Here is a 20,985-nt window from a genome sequence, read left to right on the forward strand (position 1 = left end):
TGTGATGTGGCAGTGTTGCGGCCGCGTGACTTCATAATGTAAGGGCCCGCGCAGAGCATACACTATGATGTCACGCAACCGTACACCACCGTGTCATAGTAATGCGTCTGGGCTGGTAGAGCAAAAGACAGTGCCACAGGGCTAAGGAGAAGGAGCTGAAAGGAGAGTTTTTTTTAAAGACTTATGGTGGATCATCATATAAAGCCCAGGTGTGCAAGCCAAAGGACCGGGCGCCCACCCATGCCACCTATATGAAGATCCACCATTGGTTGAACTTATATCTGTGAAATGCTGTATTTTTGTTAATAACAGTGAATTAGAGAATGTGTTATTTTGTTATCCTGAGTACATATAAGAAACTTGTCTTTGTGGGAATACCACTTTAATCCTAAGTAACACTTTGTACACTGCACAAACTTAAGATCAATGCATGCTTGCAAAAAGCAATTCTGTTTGCAATTGAATAGGTTAGATGCCAAAATAAGGCCTTGTGTTTACTACAACAAGATCTAGCTGCAAAACCCAATGCCGACAACGGCTCTCTGGCTGGGGTGGGAAGGACGTAGGAAGCAATGCAGAACTGAGGAGTCCATAATTAGCATAACAAGGAGCCAGAAGGGGCTTCTGTGACATATACAAGAGCCCCTAATGCTAGTTTGTACAATTAAAAAAAACATTTTTTATAATAGCAGTCCTTTAGAAAATAAATCAAGAATGGATCCTGTTTCAGGGAGAACAAAAAAGCATGTAAGGGTGCTTGGTTTACAATAATGCATCCATTTGGTAGATTTTAGAGATGAGCGAGCACTAAAATGCTCGGGTGCTCGTTATTTGAGACGAACTTTTCCCGATGCTCGAGTGCTCGTCTCGAATAACGAGCCCCATTGAAGTCAATGGGAGACTCGAGAATTTTTCAAGGGGACCAAGGCTCTGTACAGGGAAGCTTGGCCAAACACCTGGGACCCTCAGAAAAGGATGGAAACACCATGAAAATAGACAGGAAACAGCAGGGGCAGCATGCATGGATGCCTCTGAGGCTGCTTAATTGCACCATTATGCCAAAATTATGGGCAACAGCATGGCCATGACAGAGTGACCGAATGAGGCTAGATAGCATCTAAAACATCCAATAATTGACCCTGACACTATAGGGCACGGCATGCAGAGGCAGCAGCAGCAGCGGAAGGCTAGAGAGTGGCATGGCGACATACCCTAAATGGACTCAGGATTCAAACCAATGGGTGGCAGAGAGGAACCAAAGGAAGTGAGCAAGACGTGCTGAAATGATTTCCTATGTGAACAAAAGGTTGACGGTATATTTAGTCGATAACACAGCATGGTGGCGAAATAGAGACCAAGTTCCATAACGTATCTGGTGAAACACCCGAAAAATGAGCCTGACACAGCTCTTTTGATAAGGGGACGACATGTGGAGGCAGCCATGGAGACGACTTCCATGATTAAGAGCGACAGTATGGGGCATCCATATTGCGCTGCTATGATTGCAACTTCAGGTCTCCAGCATGGCGGGGACAGATGGGCCGAGTTCCACTATGTATCTGGTTAAACACCTGAAAATTCTGCCTGACACAGCTCGTTTGATAAGGGGACAATGGATGGAGGCAGTGAAGTAGTAGTAGATTAAAGGTGCTGCAGTTAAAACTATGTTAGTTGGATCTTGGGATGGAGCTGGCGCTCCGCTGCCAGACGAGCTTTCGCCTATCCAAGCCCCTGTCTCTCGGCTACTCCCCAAACAGCACTTCTAAGCACTTCTAGTAGTGTTCTTATAAGTTTGGGTTATGGTGGGTGAGGGGAATGTAAACAGATGGGCAAGAAGTGCTGAAATAATATCGGAAAATGATAAAAGTTTGCCAGTATATTTTGTGGATAACACAGCAGGGTGGCAACAAAGTTAACAAGTTTGATGTGGAAGCCATGAAAACAACCCAAAATTCTGCCTGGCACAGCTCGTTTGCTAAGGGGACGATGTATGGAGGCAGCTATATGGACGACTTTTGGAGGCAGCTATGGCGATGACGTGTGGAGGTAGCAATGGAGACAACGTGTGGAGGCAGCTAAAAAGACGATGTGTGGAGGCTGCTATGGAGACAATTTAATTTGGATAGTGCCTGTATGTGGCAGTCCAAAAAAGTTTTCAAACCAGAGGAGCAGGTAGGTGGTCTTCCAGAAAAATTAAATAGATTGAGTGCCTGTATGTGGCAGTCCAAAAAAGTTTTCAAACCAGAGGAGCAGGTAGGTGGTCCTCCAGAAAAATTAAATAGATTGAGTGCCTGTATGTGGCACTCCCAAAAATTGTTTAAAACAGAGGACCGGGTAGGTGGCCCTCCAGAAAAATTAAATACATAGAGTACTATAGCTAGAGCCAGTTGGCCCTGGAAAAAAATAGCCAGTTTCCTCTGCTTTAGTGTACAAAAAGGAGGAGAAGGAGGACAATGAGGAGGAGGAGTGCATACATTATTCAGGTTGAGCTTCTTTCACCTGGTGGACAATGGAAATCCTGAGAAATCCAGGCTTTATTCATCTTGATAAGCGTCAGCCTGTCAGCGCTGTCAGTTGAGGCAAGAACCTCCAAGGCGTACAGCGCCAGTTCGTGCCACATGTCCAGCTTTGAAACCCAGTAGTTGTAGGGAGCTGTGTGATCATTTAGGATGATGGTATGGCCAGCTACGTACTCCCTCACCATCTTTCTGTAAAGATCAGCCCTACTCTGCCGAGACTGGGGACAGGTGACAGTGTCTTGCTGGGGTGACATAAAACTGGCAAAGGCCTTGTAAAGCGTACCCCTGCCAGTGCTGGACAAGCTGCCTGCTCGCCTACTCTCCCTCGCTACTTGTCCCGCAGAAGTACGCCCTCTGCCGCTAGCGCTGTCAGAAGGGAAATACTGTTTCAGCTTGTGCACCAGGGCCTGCTGGTATTCATGCATTCTCACACTCCTTTCAACTCCAGGGATGAGAGTGGAAAGATTTTGCTTGTACCGTGGGTCCAGGAGAGTGAATACCCAGTAATCGGTGCTGGAATAAATTCTTTGAACGCGAGGGTCACGGGATAGGCAGCCTAGCATGAAATCTGCCATATGCACCAGAGTACCAACGCGCAAGAATTCACTCCCCTCACTGGCCTGACTCTCCATTTCCTCCAACTCCTCTTCTTCTGCCCATACACACTGAACAGTGAAGGACTGAACAATGGTCCCCCCTCTTCTGTCTCGCCAACATTCTCCTCCTCTTCCTCCTCATCCTCCTCCACCTCCTACGATATGCGCTGAGAAACAGACCTGAGGGTGCTTTGGCTATCAACAAGGGAATCTTCTTCCCCCGTCTCTTGTGACGAGCGCAAAGCTTCCGACTTCATGCTGACCAGAGAGTTTTTCAACAGGCCAAGCAGCGGGATGGTGAGGCTGATGATGGCGGCATCGCCACTGACCATCTGTGTTGACTCCTCAATGTTACTCAGCACCTGACAGATATCAGACATCCACGTCCACTCCTCATTGTAGACTTGAGGAAGCTGACTGACCTGACTACCAGTTCTGGTGGAAGTTGACATCTGGCAGTCTACAATCGCTCTGCGCTGCTGGTAAACTCGTGGTAGTTAAGCTAGTAGTGGTGGAACCCCTGCTGATCCTGGTTTGGCACAGGTTGCACACCACAGTCCATCGGTCATCCGGTGTTTCTTTAAAGAACCTCCAGACTTCTGAATATCTAGCCCTCGCCACGGGACCCTGACTACGTGAAACATTTGGCGCTGATGCCCCAGCTCTGGCCCTGCCTCTCTGTCTGGCCCCACCACTGCCTCTTCCATCCTGTTCTGGTATAGGACTCGCCTCCGTCTCAGAAGCACTTTGTTCACCCGGCCTATCAACCCAGCTTGGGTCTGTCACCTCATCATCCTCCGATCCCTCAGTCTGCTCCCCCCTCGGACTTCCTGCCCTGACAACAACTTCACCACTGTCTGACAACCGTGTCTCCTCATCGTCCGACACCTCTTTACACACTTTTTCCACTACGTCAATAATGTCATCATCACCCACAGACTGCGACCGGTGGAAAACCTGGGCATCGGAAAATAGCTCAGCAGCAACCGGACAGGTGGTTTGTGACTCTGGGAAGGGTCCAGAAAACAGTTCCTCAGAGTATGCTGGTTCAAATGCCAAATTTTCCTGGGAGGGGGCAGACTGGGGGGAAGGAGGCTGAGGTGGAGGAGCTGGAGGAGTGCTGATTTCGGTGACATGGGTGGACTGCATGGAAGACTGACTGGTGGACAAATGGCTAGAACCATTGTCTGCAATCCACGACATCACCTCTTCGCACTGTTCTGGCCTCAACAGTGCTCTACCACGAGTCCAAGTAACTTGAGACATGAACCTAGGGAGTGTAGCTCTGCGGCGTTCACCTGCTCCCTCATCAGCAGGTGGTGTCTCACCCCGCCCAGGACCACGGCCTCTGACCCCTGCAGTAGTTGGACGCCCTCGTCCTCTACCCCTAGCCCTCGGTTTAAACATTTTCAAAATTAAAGTGCAAACTGTAAATTTTTTTTTTGTTTTTGTTTTTTTTTTTTTTTTAAACAAAACGATGCTATCCTATTGATATGGCTAGTTTCAAACCTACACTGACAGCACACAACTGTATTTTGTGCTGTGCCTGATGACTTTGAGTTATAAAAAGAAATAAACGTAAAAAAAAATAAATGAGCAGACTGTGCCTAATTCAAATCAAACCCCTAATAAATTGTCCCACTTCGGTGTTTGAGGTGGATATGTGTGTCACTAAGAGCTAAACACAACGGTCGCAAGTCTCCCTGCAAATTCCTCACAATATGGTACTAGCTGCACTACTAGTGCCAGCAAGCCCAGCCACAAGAAAATAAAAAAAAATAACGTTATTGTAGAAGGGCTGTTGGGTTCTTGTAGAATCACTCCTGCCTAACACTATTCTAATAGAACACCCTACCGCTTTCCCTGACCAGCAGCAGCTCTCTCACTAACGGCATCCAGACAGAGAATGACCCGAGAAGCGCGGGCCAGGGCTAGTCTATTCCAGGGTCACCTGATCAGGCCAGCCTACCACTGCTATCGACGTGTAAGGGTACCACGTCATGCTGGGTGGAGTGCAGAGTCTTCTGGCTTGTGATTGGCTCTGTTTCTGGCCACCAAAATCACAACGGCGGGAGATGCCATTTTCTCAAGCTGGCGAAATACTCGTCTGAGCAACGAGCAGTTTCGAGTACGCTAATGCTCGAACGAGCATCAAGCTCGGACGAATGTGTTCGCTCATCTCTAGTAGATTTCCTTTCAACCTTTAGCTGAAAAGAATTGTTTTATGTTTAAAGCCTAAAATATGCATAAAAAACTTTTCCTTAACTAGCCATGAGAGTATGGAGCAGCTTTATCTCCTCATGCAAACATATTATAAATCAATAAAGCTTTTTGTTCTCTCCTAGTTAAGGTAAATTTGTTGGACTTGTTGTGGGGGTTTGTAGTGGAATGTCTAAGCATACATCCGTTAGAAAACCCATCTACAGTAAAAAAGGAATAGTTGTTAAATGTAAAAGAGAAAAGTGCTCCCCACCGACCAGAGTATGCCTACCAATCTGCTTTTTATTTTTATTCAAAATGGACAGCACAAACAATTACTACTAGAGGTTTTTTTTTTGTATGTGGGATATAAATGACTGAGTTAGATAGGTTAGTCTCTGTCAATTTCTCAGTGGCTTACCCGCAGCAATAATTCCCCACGTGTTCACAGATGAAGGCTGCATTCACACTACCGCAAGGGGAGCGTATATACGGCCGATATACGTCCCCATAGACGCAATGGGTGCGCAGCGCCCTACGGGAGCGGTACGGTGCCGGTACGGCGGGCACCAGTCGTGTGAATCCAGCCTAAGGTTTAAAATCCTTTTGACTTCAGTATTTAATGGCAGAAACATAAGGAAATTCTAGGTAAGGAATAACACATGACAGGTTCACCTTAACTTGACCCCAATAAAGAATATTTGTATTATGTCAACACTCCTGTGTTCAGGCGTCTACCTGGAGTATAATCCATTGTTATTTTGTTTTATATAGTTTTTGACTGCCTTTTACAATACCCTCTGAATCATTATTTGTCAGTTAACTACCATTTAGATAAATGTTATTTTATGCTTCTATTATACCAATGATTATGTCCCAATTTTTTATTGTTTATATTCTTATTTTGCTGTAATAAAGAAGTAGGTGCTTTTGAATATAAATTCAGTCTTAACAAAATATATTTAAAAATGTAACTGATTTAAATCCTTACTTTCTGCAGATGGAAAAGGAGCAAGGATGGATCTATTAGTAGAAAAAAATCTAAGAAAATGTTAGAACTTTTAGCCATTAAGAACATCTATTCGGAGCACTGGGCCCTTCCTGGGGTAGGTTAACTTTTATGCTACAATGCTTTTGTCTTAAATAAATCCCATACACCATGCTACTAAAGTAAACTGCAGTTATTTAGCCAACACCAATTTTTCTCTTGCTAACATGCTAAGATTTAAAAATGTGTGTTTCCTGCCTAAATATAGGATAATGGTACATCCAAGCAGACTGGAAATGCTTCTGACCATACAAAGTTTCAGACCGTGTTATAAAGCAGCCCAGGTGATCTGTGCAACTGTACCTTTTTATGTTATAAGCAGCAGCAGAAAACTGATAAATTTGGTATCTCCGTAATCATACCAACCCAAAGAATAAAGTAGACATGTCATTTGGGGCATACAGTGAAATCCGTAAAATCCAAACCCACAAGAATACTGCAAAAATGTGGGGTTTTTTTACCATTTTCACTGCATTCGGAATTTTTTTTCCCACTCCCCAGTACATGGCATATTAAATACCATCATTTTGATGTGTAATTTGTTACACAGAAAATAAGCCATAACACAGCTCTGTACATGGAAAAATAAAAAGTTATAGATTTTTCAAGGCGGGGAGTGAAAAATGAAAACGCAAAAACGAAAATGGGCTGCGGTGTTAAGGGGTTAACCCATTTTCACACTGCTGCTACTAAAACACAAGCATGTGTCTACAGTTTTATACACAGCTTGGAATTTTCCTCCCCTCCGTTCCAGAGATATGACCCCCGGGATCTGATGACTCCGAGGTCTGTATGGTCAGAAAGGAGGGGCTGCAGCATGGGTGGGAGGGGGGGGGGTGAGTATGCTGAAATCTTCTGACACAATCCAATCAGCGTCCTTTGTATTGTCAGAGACTCCTTTGTATTGGGGTGAGTGCGCGCCGAGCAGCGGCTGCGCGCTCCCGGCATCATGTGTCTGCAGTGCTGGGTCCGCTTTAGATTGGAACACAGCGTGATCTCGCGAGATCACGCTGTGTTCCGTGTGCTGCCAGGGACAAGCAGCTGCGCGCACCTGGTACTGCAGACACATGATGCCGGGAGCGCTCAGCCGCTGCTCGGCGCGCACTCACCCCAATACAAAGGAGTCTCTTATCTGACGCCATCTGACGTTGATTGGATGGTGTCAGAAGATTTTAGCATACTCACACCCCCCAAATTAAAAAAATAATATTGCAAAGGTTTATGTTCCTTAGATTCTATTAAAAAGATATTGCCTAGAAGAAGAAAATTAAAATTTAACTTTTAATGGGTCTGCCCATAAAAAGGTGCATGGTATATATCCTAGGTGTAGTCAAGTATATAAAAAAGGCAATAACAGTGAATACAGAGAACAGTAGGAGCTCATTCACATGGCTGTTCAGGGGGCAATGATCTGGTTACATGATTTCCAACCAAATCAATGCCCCCATAGACTTCAAGGGGTCCCAGTCATGCTTTGAGAGCACATTGGGGTTCATTTACAAAGGGTCCGGCGGACGCATTTTCGTCAGGTTTTCCGACGTTTTTAGTTTTGCGCCAAATTGCCCCAGGATTTTGGCACACGTGATCAGATTTTGGCGCATCAGCGCTGGCTTGTACGTGACAGAAATCGGGGGGTGGGCCGTCAGACAACCCGATGGATTCGGACAAACCACGGAATTTAAAAATGCGATTGTGTCGCAAGATCAAGCACTCACATGCACCAGGAAGAAGCAGGTGAACTCCGGCAGACCTCGGGGCAGAAGCGACAGATGCAGGAACTCGGGTGCACGATCTTAGTGAATTGCACCGGACTCGAAACCTCATCGGACAACGCACCGCGGGATCGCGACACAGGACCGGGTAAGTAAATGAGCCCCATTGTGTGCCAGTGCATATACTAGGAACCCATCACACAGAACTTTAATTTAACACTGTTGTGGTAACTTGGGTATGACGTTTTACCCAGACATAAACAGAAGGGTGTCCCATGTTACAGTATAACTCAGAGAAAGAGTCATTGTTTAGTGCCCCTACTGTTCTCCATAATAACTGTTATTGATCATGACACATTTTGGAAAAAAAAATACTTTTTAAGGCAGACCCCTTAAAAAGTATTATTTTAACGTTCCAGTTCCAGGCAGTATATTTTTGTATAACGATTGACACAAGAGAAGAATCTTAAATAGACCATCATAGTACCAGAACAGAAGAATGTTTAAAGTACACTATAACAGTCATAGCATCTGCTGTGGGACTGACAGTCTAAGAACTGGGTTCTAAAGATCTCTATGGCAATAGCCAGAATCCCCTAATGGTCTGGTTCAAAAGGCTGATTTGCCCATTTTCTGATGTCCAACACACACACTGGCTTGCATAGGTCACCTTTGGCTCAGGCTCAGATAAAAGTTAAATGACCTTTAACATGAATAATTACTAATCAAAAATAATTAATCAATAACTTACTATATTTTTAATTTTATAACAGGGCTCTGTCGAACCCGGAGAAACACTTCCACACAAGCTAAAGAGGATCATAAACTACAATTTTTTGGAAAAATTTCAGAAATTGTTAAATGAAAGTATTGAAGTAAGAGGCCATCTGTTAGCAATTCACTACTTTGCATTTACAATATGACAGTTCTGAATTAGTTTTGAGTGGCAAACCTATTTAATTTGATATCCCAGTGATCATACCAACCCAAAGAACAAAAAAGTGCACTGTGTATTGCCCACAAGTGCTTGTAGCAGTATATGCAGAGTGAGTTCAACGGGTAATCCAGAAATGTGCACTCAAAAATACAACATGAAGGTTAAAACTTCATGGAGGAGGAAGGAGGGTGAGATCATATGACAGTGCTCTCTGTGTGTATAGCAGAGCTGAATGTTTTCAGTGCTGTGGATACAGATGTCTCCTACACAGCATAACCTCCTCCTGTTATTCTACGGAACTTTCTCGGTCTCTCTCTTCACCTCGTACTGCAACGCCTCCCCCTCCTTGTACTTGGCACTTCATGCTCAACCAGCACATATTATAAACTTCCTGTAACAGTTTTATATCTGTTTTTTACACTTATTACATGTTCCATGGTAGTCACTATATATATCCTGTATGTACACTATGCAGTGTTCAGTGGATTTACTGAGTGAATCTCACTGGATTTGCTGCTAGATTAATGAATGCGAGAAAACAAGTTATCATGAGTTTGGTCTCTGCCCACTTTGTAAAGATACAATTTGTATCCATCAATTTTCAAGTCAAGCCACAGATTCTTTTAAGGGCTCTTACAGATTTTCCTACAGGATTTCCTGGTATTGAGCTCCATCCATCTTCCCATGAACTCTTACTAGTTTCCTAGTCTCCACTGAAAAAAGAATCCCAACAACATAATTCTGCTTCCACCAAGCTTTAATGTGGATATAGCTATGTTCCACGCATAGCACTTGCATTTAGAACTAAAAAGTTAAATTCTGGTCTGATCTTACTTGAATACCCTCTTCTGCACATCTTCAAAAATGTCTTCGGGTCACTCTTCGATAAAGGCCATATTTGTGGAGTGTATGACAAAACAGCAAGTTATGTGGGCAGATTATCCTGCCTGAGCTGTGGCACACTAGCTCCTTCAGAGTGACCCTAGACTTCTTATTTGTGCTCTCCTTATGTGGGCTATCAGTTTAGGTTGGTGGTTATGTCTTCCTCTTGTGTCACACTCCTTCAGAGAATTGACTGGGCTGTTTTTTATAACCTTGCTATACACTTTGCCACAACTTTATTTCAAGCTGATTAATGTGTTACTTGGTTTCCATGATGCTCTTCAAAAATGTTCTCTAGCCCAGTGATTTTCAACCTTTTTTGAGCCGCGGCACACTTTTTATATTTAGAAAATCCTGGGGCACACCACCAACCAAAATAGCACAAAATGACACTAAAACAGTCATATTATACATATAGTTAATAATATAGATTCTAAATTTATTTTACTCACTCAGTGTGAAACCTGGGCCTGTTTCGATAAACACAAAAGGGATATCCTGGCAGGAATGGTGAAAAGACACACACAAAGCTCTTCCTCAACAGTTCTCAGTTTCTCCCTGTTTTTAGTATATGGTGCTGATTATTATGTGGCTCATATACTGCAAAATAAAGGGGTACAATGATTAGTACTATGGCCACGAGGCCAGAGTACAAGTGCCAGCTCATATACTCAGCATATGAGCTGGTACTTGTAGTACTCCAGCCTCATGACTATAGTATTGCACATTTTACATTTCTCATTGTTATATGCAGTATACTGCTGGAGTTCTTAAAGTACCAGCTCAAATGCTGAGTATTCTGCCAACAGTTCATATACTCAGGCAAAGGCTCATATAGTCAGCATTACTGGTGGGCATTACCTTGGCAGTGGGCAAATGCGAGAGTCTCTCAGCTCTCAGGATGATGCGCCGGCCTCGGTGACGTCATTTTGTCGCGCGAGGTTCAAAGCTTGCGCATGTGTTATTGTACACGTCTCCTACATTGTAAGAAGCCGTGACTGTGCATCGCTGCTCATTGCAGGGAAACAAAACACAGGGGCACCATAGTTTGGGGAACTTTCCCCACGGCACACCCGACCATGTGTTGCGGCACACTAGTGTGCCACGGCACACTGGTTGAAAATCACTGCTCTAGCCAACCTCTAAGGCCTTCGAAAACAGTTGTACTCTTATAGAGACTAAATTACAGATGTGCTCTAATTACCAATTGGGTGATTTCTAATAGCACACACTGGATTTATGGGTATAAGAGAACAAGGTGAAGGCATGTGCATGGCAAACTTTTCTGTTCTTTAATTTTCTATAAAAAGGCATGTATTTTTTTCTTTACACTTTACTGCTCCTGTAAAATATCAATACCAATACCCATTTAGAAACTGCTTGTATTTGGAGATGTTAAATTGACAACAGTAACCAATTTATCTTTAAACAGGGATTTATTAAATTTACAGTAGTGGGAAGTATAAAATAGGGTAAAATGAGGCAAATAACTAGCAACATAGGAAATATACAGATATCAGAAAGGGTAAGAAGTGCCTAACTAGACATCCATGTACAACCATACACATGTACATAAAGCCCTTACATTAGAACATCACCGAACTTCTGTCTTAGCCTATTTGACAATGGTGTAGAGAAATGAGATATCCTTCCAGTTATCTTCCGGTCATGGTCTCTTCCAGGTAAAATAGGACTGTCCATTGTTAACACTAGATGCTTGTCAAAAGCATTGCCAAGGCATGGCTTATTTATCCGATTTGCTGTAGCAACCATTATATTGTCTACAGTCATAAAACTGTTATAAAAAGGTTGTAATGTTTAAACTGAGTATAAATTCAATGTGTATGAATCCCATTTTGAACCCACTGTAATTCCAAATCAATATTAGTGCACAGACAATGTCAAATATATTTTGTGATGCACAAAAGGAATGAAGTAAAACATATTTATGCTCTAACCAAGATTTCTATATAAATAATTGACTTAAGTTCATAGATGTCATGCACAAAATGTGTTAAACCAAATGTTTTACTGCAGGTATACAAAGGCTATGTGGATGATCCAAGAAATACTGACAATGCTTGGATTGAAACCACTGCACTTAGTCTGCATTTTGAAACACAAGATGACCCATTATTACAAGAACTGAATCAAGTAAGTTTTTAAATAAATATTTATTATAATGAACAATAAATCCTTGACAGTCCTCTTTAAGATTGTAATTAAGTTGGCATTTATATTCACAAAACCTGGCAATACCATATATACTCGAGTATAAGAGTATAAGAGTATAAATGTGTCAAAATTCACCTTTCCGGCTTCCCCCGCTGCTGGCTATGTACTGGGGCAGGGGGCTGGCCGGCTATATACTGCGGGACAGGTGCTGGCTATATACTATTGAGCAGGGTCCAGCAGGCTATATACTGGGGAGGCTGTGACCAATGCATTTCCCACCCACGGCTTATACTCGAGTCAATAGGTTTTCCCAGATTGGCTTATACTCGAGTATATACAGTACTACTTTAGTAAATACAAAATCAAATTATTATTAATTGCATTTAAATCTAAAACTAAATTAGATAACTTTATTACATATTTTGACCTGGATAAAAATGTGTTTTTTTTATAATTACACGGTTTCTTATATTTCTTTTCAGAATATACAAACTCAGGATCAGGAAATAGCTATACGTTGGCAAGTTGTTGACCAGAAGATACCCCTTTATGCCAACCACAAGGACATACTTCAAAAGGCTGTTGACTGTTTCAGTGCTTATTATTAATGTAGTACCCATCCAAGTATCTACAGTTCAGTGTCAGGGGTCATCTGTTTGTAATATTCTTTGGCAAGTTCACTCATCTTATTTTCAGCCTACTTTCAGAATACTTTCTAAAAAAAAAAAAACTTTCACTACTAAGTCCTCTTCCATTCAGTACTAGACAATTCATACTATTATTTTAGCACTCTATATTCTAAAGTCAAATTGGCTCTTTTCTGTTGAGTGTGTGATGCTGGGGCTTCTGCTAAAGCACAGGACTAAACACTTGACAGTAGAGTACTTAATTGAGAGAATATTTGTGCTGAATCTAACAGCACTGAGTTTAGGGAATGGTAACAATAAATTAAAAATTCAGTCAGTAAGGCAACACACAAAAGTTAGAGGAGGTGGTGATTGTGTTTTTTCACTGACCCTTTTAGATGCTAAACTAATATAGTAACTTTTGTGTCCTAAGTTGGAGATAATATACAGTTTTAGTCCACATCCAAACAGCCGTGTGATCACCAGGACCAGATTCTTGGTAGGAGGAGTGATCACTCCTCTCCCATCCCCCTCTCTATTGAAAGCCTGGAATCCACCCAGATATATGTCTTATATTATGCAGCACCTGGCTCATTACCAGTGTGGTGAGAGACTGTGTGCTCACTGTACCATGACTAGGTGCCAATGACTACTATTGTGGCTGTTTCACACCTGCGTATGTCCACCTAATGTGGTGGGCCTTTGATCGCAGACTGAAAAGAGTCCTATGTTGTGGACATACCATACTGCAGAGGATGGGATTACTGAAATATTAATCAAGAAGTTCCTGTTTCTTTCATAGAAGTCAAAGAAAGTGAATGTTAATGGTAAATATTCCACTTTTAAACCTTATTTGGGGGCAGGTTTTAAAAGTTCTTCCAGTATACTCCATCACTTCATTATACATGTATAAAGGTGGAAATAGTGTACGGAATATGACATCCTGTAAAGTTCACTTTCACATTTTTTTCTGGCCTTTCAGGGGATGTAACTCAATCCATTACTCTCCGGGAGTGACAAGGGGTCTGACTGAGGTACCTGGGTCCCCATTATGCCCCTCGTTTTCATATATATTTGGGGGTCTCATCACTGAACTTGGATCGTGAGAAAACCCCTTTAACTCACACTCATTAGCAGCAGATTTTAGTTGAAAGGAGGCCATGGATAACAAATAACACTGTTACCACAGTCACAGTGCCCGGATCTATGAGTTAGTGTTTATCATAGTATCATAGTATCATAGTATCATAGTATACAAGGCTGGAAGGAGACGCAAGTCCATCAAGTCCAACCTTTAAGAATTAAATAAATGTTTTATCCCCATAACCCGTGATATTTTTTCTCTCCAGAAAGTCATCCAGGCCTCTCTTGAACATGTACATAGAGTCCGCCATGACAACCTCCTGCGGCAGAGAGTTCCATAGTCTCACTGCTCGTACAGTAAAGAACCTTTGTCTATGGTGATGGTAAAATCGCCTCTCCTCTAGGCGCAGAGGATGCCCCCTTGTCCTGGTCACAGGCCTAGGTATAAAAAGATCTTTGGAGAGATCCTTGTACTGTCCGTTCAGGAATTTGTACATTGTAATGAGGTCTCCCCTCAGCCGTCTTTTTTCTAAACTGAATAATCCCAAATTTTTTAATCTGTCAGTGTATTCTAGTTCCCCCATTCCCCTAATAATCCTGGTTGCTCTCCTCTGCACCCGTTCCAGTTCTACTATGTCCTTTTTATTCACTGGTGCCCAAAACTGTACACAATATTCCATGTGTGGTCTGACCAGGGATTTGTATAAGGGCAAAACTATTTCTTTATCATGAGAATCTATTCCTCTCTTGATACATCCCATTATTTTATTTGCTTTAGCAGCAGCCGCCTGGCTCTGGTCACTAAAATTAAGTTTACCATCCACCAATACCCCCAAGTCCTTTGCAGCTTCAGTTTTACTAAGTAATTGACCGTTTAGAACATAATTATACTTTTTGTTTCCATGGCCCAAGTACATAACTTTACATTTATCTACATTAAACCTCATCAACCATTTCTCTGCCCATCCCTCAAGCTTCCACAAATCCCTCTGTAATGCTAAACTATCGACCTCAGTATTTATTACTTTACACAGCTTAGTATCATCTGCAAATATTGAAACTTGACTGTGTAAACCCACTACAAGGTCATTAATAAAAATATTAGAAAGAAGTGGCCCCAATACTGACCCCTGTGGCACTCCACTGGTAACATCAACCCAATCTGAGAATGTGCCATTAATGACCACCCTCTTTTTTCTATCACCAAGCCAATTACTTACCCAAATACACAGATTTTCTCCTATTCCCAGCAGTCTCATTTTATATACCAACCTTTTATGTGGCACGGTGTCAAATGCCTTTGAAAAGTCCAAAGATACAACATCTACAGCGTCCCCCAGATCCAGTCTTGAACTTACCTCCTCGTAGAAACCAATTAGATTAGTCTGACAGGACCGATCTCTCATAAACCCATGCTGACGCTTGGTTATAAGGTTGTGCACAGTGAGATACTCCAGGATAGCATCTCTAACAAACCCCTCAAATATTTTCCCAACCACAGCAGTTAGACTCACGGGTCTGTAGTTTCCAGGATCGCTATTTGATCCTTTTTTGTATATTGGTACCACATTTGCTATGCGCCATTCCTGTGGAACATAACCAGTCCTCAGTGAATCTTCAAATATTAAAAATAACGGTTTGTCTATCACCGTACATAATTCATGCAGAACCCGGGGGTGTATGCCATCTGGCCCAGGTGATTTATCTATCTTAGTGGTTGCGAGGCGGCGCCGTACCTCTTCCTGGGTTAAACTGTTGACATTATAAAAAGAATTTACATTATTCCTCATTGTGCTTGATTTTGATTCTAGATATAAAGTACTGTATAGTGTATCTATAGAAAGTGTTATTCATTAAGAAATTATATTTAAAAGTGTTATCCAGTAAGAATAAACTTTGCCTGTGCTCAGAATTTTTTCTTTACAATATTTCTTTCCTAAGTTTACAGTAAATTCTGGTGGTCACAAGATCCTTTGACAAATACACTGAAACACAATGAAAATTTCTTTCAACAGCAATGTTATGGAGTTTGAATGCTGGGATTGAGTTTGTGCTTCAGGCTTCAGAAGAGATTTTTTGCTGCTTGTGATTTTTCATAGTATCATAGTATAGAAGGCTGGAAAAAAGCTGCAAGTCCATCAAGTCAAACCTTTAAGAATGAAATAAATGTTTTTTTCCCCATAACTCGTGATATTTTTTCTCTCCAGAAAGGCATCCAGGCCTCTCTTGAACATGTACATAAAGTCCGCCATAACAACCTCCTGCGTCTGAGAGTTCCATAGTCTCACTGCTCTTACAGTAAAGAACCTTGTCTATGTTGATGGTAAAATCGCCTCTCCTCTAGGCGTAGAGGATGCCCCCTTGTCCTGGTCACAGGCCTAGGTATAAAAAGATCTTTGGAGAGATCCTTGTACTGTCCGTTCAGGTATTTTTGCATTGTAATGAGGTCTCCCCTCAGTCGTCTTTTTTCTAACCTGAATAATCTCAAATGTTGTAATTTGTCATAGTATTATAGTTCCCTAATAATCTTGGTTGCTCTTCTCTGCACCCGTTCCAGTTCTTTTTTTAAATCCAATCTTTTTTTATTGATTTTTAAACATTTTAACAGAACCACAAATGCCCACCTCCCTCTCCCACCCTCAATCACAATCAAGCAACCCCACTACCGGTAACATACCGGTTCAGATATATAGTAACATTAGTATTACAGGATTTCAATGTGACATGGTTACATAGCTAGAACATATGCTTGGATGACAGCATTAAGTACAAAGTTGCACATTTCAATGTAAGTAAGTTACATAAAAGCTGAAAAGGGATGGCGCCTCAGATGCACCAAAGGGAGTTCCCGGTGAGTCCAGCCAGGGGCCCCAAAGTTCAAATTTTGCATTCACTCTCCGTTTACAATAAACACTTTTTTCTAACCTTATGATGTTGTTCAATTTCTTAACATATGCCTCTAGTCCTGGGGCACAGGCAGGGTTGAATTAAAGTTGTTCGGGGGTCCCTGGGTGCAAAATCTGGTGGAGGCCCCTGACTTAGTCATCTATGGGGAATATAGTCATCTATTTGAGAATATACTACTATTACAAGAATATAACTACTTTAATACTGCCCCCTGTGTACAAGAATATAACTACTATAATAATGACCCCTATGTACAAGATTATAACTACTATAAAACTGCCCCCTATGTACAAGAATATAACTACTATAATACTGCCTCCTATGTACAAGAATATAACTACTATAAAACTGCCCCTATGTACAAGAATATAACTGCTGTAATAGTGCCCCCTATGTACAAAAATATAACTACTATAGGAATACAATATGCATAACACAAATATCTGCACCACCAAGGCAGGAGTGGTGTGTAAGATATGGACTGCTGCAACCTGTAGCCCAGTACATTACAAAGTTCTGCCATGTGTACTAGAATACAACAATTTTACACCTGAGCGCTTCACATAGAGGGTGTGGCGGCAGTCCTGTCCAAGAAAACATAGGAGGTCAGGCTGCAGCAGGCCAACGTAAAATATGGACCTATGGGGTACAACAGACCTGTCTAATTTATCTACATGACTGCTGCACCCCATGGCATCATATTATAAGCAGGAATGCTGCCGCAGGCCTAAACGTCTTTCCTTTCACAGGACTTATACTAATACCTTGTGTAAAGCAGAAAGTGACATTTAGCAACTCACAAGTGATAATCTGCTCTATCAGGTATAGAAGTGCAGAAAGATTGTCCAGACCATCACTTGTCGCTAAAGAATTCACGCTCAGCTGTAGTTGGCTCCTTGCAGCACCTTTGTGATCCTAAAGACACTACAGGCACTTACACTATAGTGTCATCTGAATAACACTGTGCTCCTAAATAATATATATACCCCTCACACCACAACTGACCACATTGTGCACTAGGATGTGTGTACTGAATTAGTAATGTTATTTGCATTGTCCCTTTTAATTTACTATTGTACATTCAGCTCCCCACTACATTAGAATAACTACAATCTACATGAATAAATGATATATAGTTTGATTACAGAATTATATTCTGTTATATTTCCAGTGGCACATTGTAATAGATTATGTGTTAAATTCACATATGCTGCTGTACTGTAGTATTGCAGTGTATTGTAGTATCAGTCAGACAACCCAGGGATGGGAAAAATTGTAAAACAAATGTCATTAAAAAAAAATAAATAAAAACTACAAATTGAAATCACAAATCCTCTAGAACTGATATGAAAATAAAAAAAACTGTAAAAACCATAAAAATGTTAGGTATCCCCGAATCTCAAAATGTCTGATCTAACAAAATATAATAACGGTTATTCACAGGCATTGAACCCAGTAACGCAAAATAGCGCCCAACTCTTCGAAAGCCACATTTTGCAACATAAAAATGTAATAATAATCAGAAGGTCATACAATCCCCAAAATGGTAGCAAAATTTCACATCTCCACATACCAAAGTATGAAAAATGTATTCACGCACAGAAGGTTTTACATTTTTTTAAATGTATTAAAACACAATAAATTTGGCATCCCCGTGATCGGAAGGAGACGAAGAATAAAGGAAATTAGTCATTTGGGGAGCACAGTGAAAGCCTTAAAAACCAAGTAGAAAATGGCACAAAAGCATTTTTTCACCAATTTCACTGCATTTGGAATTTTTTTCCCGTTTCCCAGTACATGGCTTGGAATAGTAAATACCATCTGTCAGTACCTGTCCAGCAAACCGTGCATCAACAACCAGGCTTGGCGCTAGCTGTCAGACTAGGTAGGTGGTGGCGAACTCACCCTGTGATGTCCGTGTGGGCTAAGGCCCTGCCTAAAGCAAAAAAAACGCCCTGACAAGGGCGAACCCACTATCAGGTACCTACCTGACGGTCCCTGAGTGACCCTACAAGAAGGAAAACATACTTCGTCTGGCAGCTGCTGGATGGTGGAGCGGACAGGTAACCGGAATACAGATATAGGTCAGTGTTCACACTGGTAACAGAAACAAGACAGACAGGAAGGTGCAGTCACACTAGGAGATAAACGAAACTGAGGGACAAACAACCGATACAGAGAGACAGAGAGTCAAACAATCCCAGACAATGAGTTAGTGAGTTTCAGCGCTGTTGAAGAATTTGAGAAATATTTGAATATCACTATTAAAGTTGTGTATCACAGTCAGGGGGATTGGCGTTATTTTCACACAGGTAGAGAATCTAAAGGCAGAATATTTTACACCACGATGAACATTACTACGGCATCAAAAGCATGAAAGGTTTTATCAGGGAGACCTATTTTTGTGAAAAGTGCAGTTCTGGCTTTCATCACAAGAATAAACACTTGTCAGTATTTTTGTTCTGCTTGTCAAAGAGAGGATTGTCCTGAGAACTTAGGGGAACAGCTGCGATGTCCGTGCTGTCGCGTGTTTTGTCGCTCCCCCGAGTGTTTAGAGCTGCACTGTCGTTTAGCCAGTGATAACCCAGAGATCTGTCTACTTAAAGTTTTTAGTGACAGGTGTTGTCGTTTTGTACCTCAGAATGTTGAGAGAGAACATAGGTGTGCGGGTTTGCGATGCATGGTATTTAACCCCTTAAGGACGCAGCCATTTTGTAGCTTAAGGCTCAGCCCGATTTTTTGGATTCTGACTTGCGTCTCTTTATACGGTTATAACTTTTGAACACTGTTACTTATCAAAGCGATTCTGAGATTGTTTTTTCCCCACATGTTGTACTTCATTTTAGTGGTAAATTTTGGCAGATAAGTTTTGCATTTATTTACAAAAAAAAAGAAAATATGATAAATTTTTGGAAAAATTTGCCATTTTCGAAATTCAAAATCATTGCGTTTTCAGGCAGATCGATTTACCACCTAAATAAGTTGCTGGATAACATTTCCCATTTGTCTACTTTACATTTTCATAATTTCTGAAATGTCTGGATAATTTATTTTGATGTCACGCGGCTTGCAAATAGAATATCGCTTTTCCGGATTTTCAGAATTGACTATTTTGGGGATAAATACAGTTTGGAATGAAATTTTACATATTTAGCATCAAAACCCCCTATATAACCAACCCATTTTCAAATCTGCACCCCTCAAGCTATCAGAAACAGCTTTTACGAAGATTGTTAACCCCTTGAGATCTTCATAGTAATTGAATCAAAATGGAGGTGAAATTTAGAATGGTCATATTGTTCCCTTATACGTTCATTTAGCCCTAAAATTTACACATTTCCAAAAGATAAAAAGAGAAAACCCACCATACAATTTGTTCTGCAATTTCTCCTGAGTACAAAGACCCCCCACATGTGGCTGTGACTTGTGTTATGGGGGCACAGCGAGGTGCAGAAGGGAAGGAGGGCGCTGCAGCTGCCAGGATTTTAGTTTCCTCATTGGCCCCTTTTGAAGGCTATAAAATTTTTGCTTTTTCGTTATTGGGGCCATGTGATGCCATTTTTTTTGCGGGATGAGATGCTTTTTCCAATGTTACCATTTTGGGGTTTGTATCACCTATTGTTGAAAATTTAGGAACGTTTTTTGAGGACAGGAGTAGAAAAGCATCAATTCTGTACTGGATTTTTTACTTCTTTTTTTTTTGGTGTTCACCGTATAGACTAATAATCATGTTATCTTTATTCTATGGGTTGATACGATTACGGGGATACCAAACATGAATATATTTTCTTACGTTTTACTAAATTTGTCAAACAAAACCCTAATGTGGGGAAAAATCTATCATTTATGTATTGCCATCTTCCAAGTGGCATAACTTTGTTCCTTTTTTGGCTACGGAGCTGGTTGATGGCTTGTTTTTTGCGGGACATGTTGTACATTGCACCAGTATCATGTCGCAGTACATATGGTTTTTTGATCACACTTTATAGCATTTTTTGTGGGATTGAAAAGGTAAAAATCATAATTTTTGGAGGGTTTATAACAGTTTTTTTTTACGGCGTTTATCGTGCGGGTTCAATAATGATTTACTTTTATTCTACGGGTTGTTACGGACGCGGTGATACTATATATGTGGGGTTTGTTTTATGATTTAGACTTTTTTTGAGTTATATGTCTCTTTATATGTTTTGGGGGTTTGGGGCATTTTTATTGATTTATGACTTTATTTTTTTATTGAATAACTTTTTTTTTTTACTTTTTCACTTTTATACCATGGGACATGAAGAAGCAATCATCTGATT

The 20,985-nt window shown here is 41.3% G+C and overlaps 1 protein-coding gene across 5 annotated transcripts in view; it reads left to right on the forward strand.

Annotated features, from left to right (window-relative positions):
• Window positions 1-15,873, forward strand: part of TRPM2 (transient receptor potential cation channel subfamily M member 2) — a 419,555-nt gene extending 403,682 nt beyond the window's left edge. For 3 of the 5 annotated variants that reach the window (XM_072120992.1, XM_072120993.1, XM_072120996.1), the window contains 4 exons: window positions 6,315-6,420; window positions 8,848-8,949; window positions 11,931-12,047; window positions 12,551-15,873. In XM_072120992.1, the coding sequence (XP_071977093.1) occupies window positions 6,315-6,420; window positions 8,848-8,949; window positions 11,931-12,047; window positions 12,551-12,676 (451 nt within the window). In that variant the 3' untranslated portion in view covers window positions 12,677-15,873. The remainder of the gene's footprint in view (window positions 1-6,314; window positions 6,421-8,847; window positions 8,950-11,930; window positions 12,048-12,550) is intronic. The other 2 variants (XM_072120994.1, XM_072120995.1) reach the window with 1 other exon arrangement.
• Window positions 15,874-20,985: the final 5,112 nt, after the last annotated feature.

The sequence above is a fragment of the Engystomops pustulosus genome, chromosome 8 (genome assembly GCF_040894005.1).
Source record: "Engystomops pustulosus chromosome 8, aEngPut4.maternal, whole genome shotgun sequence".
Lineage (NCBI taxonomy): Eukaryota > Metazoa > Chordata > Amphibia > Anura > Leptodactylidae > Engystomops > Engystomops pustulosus.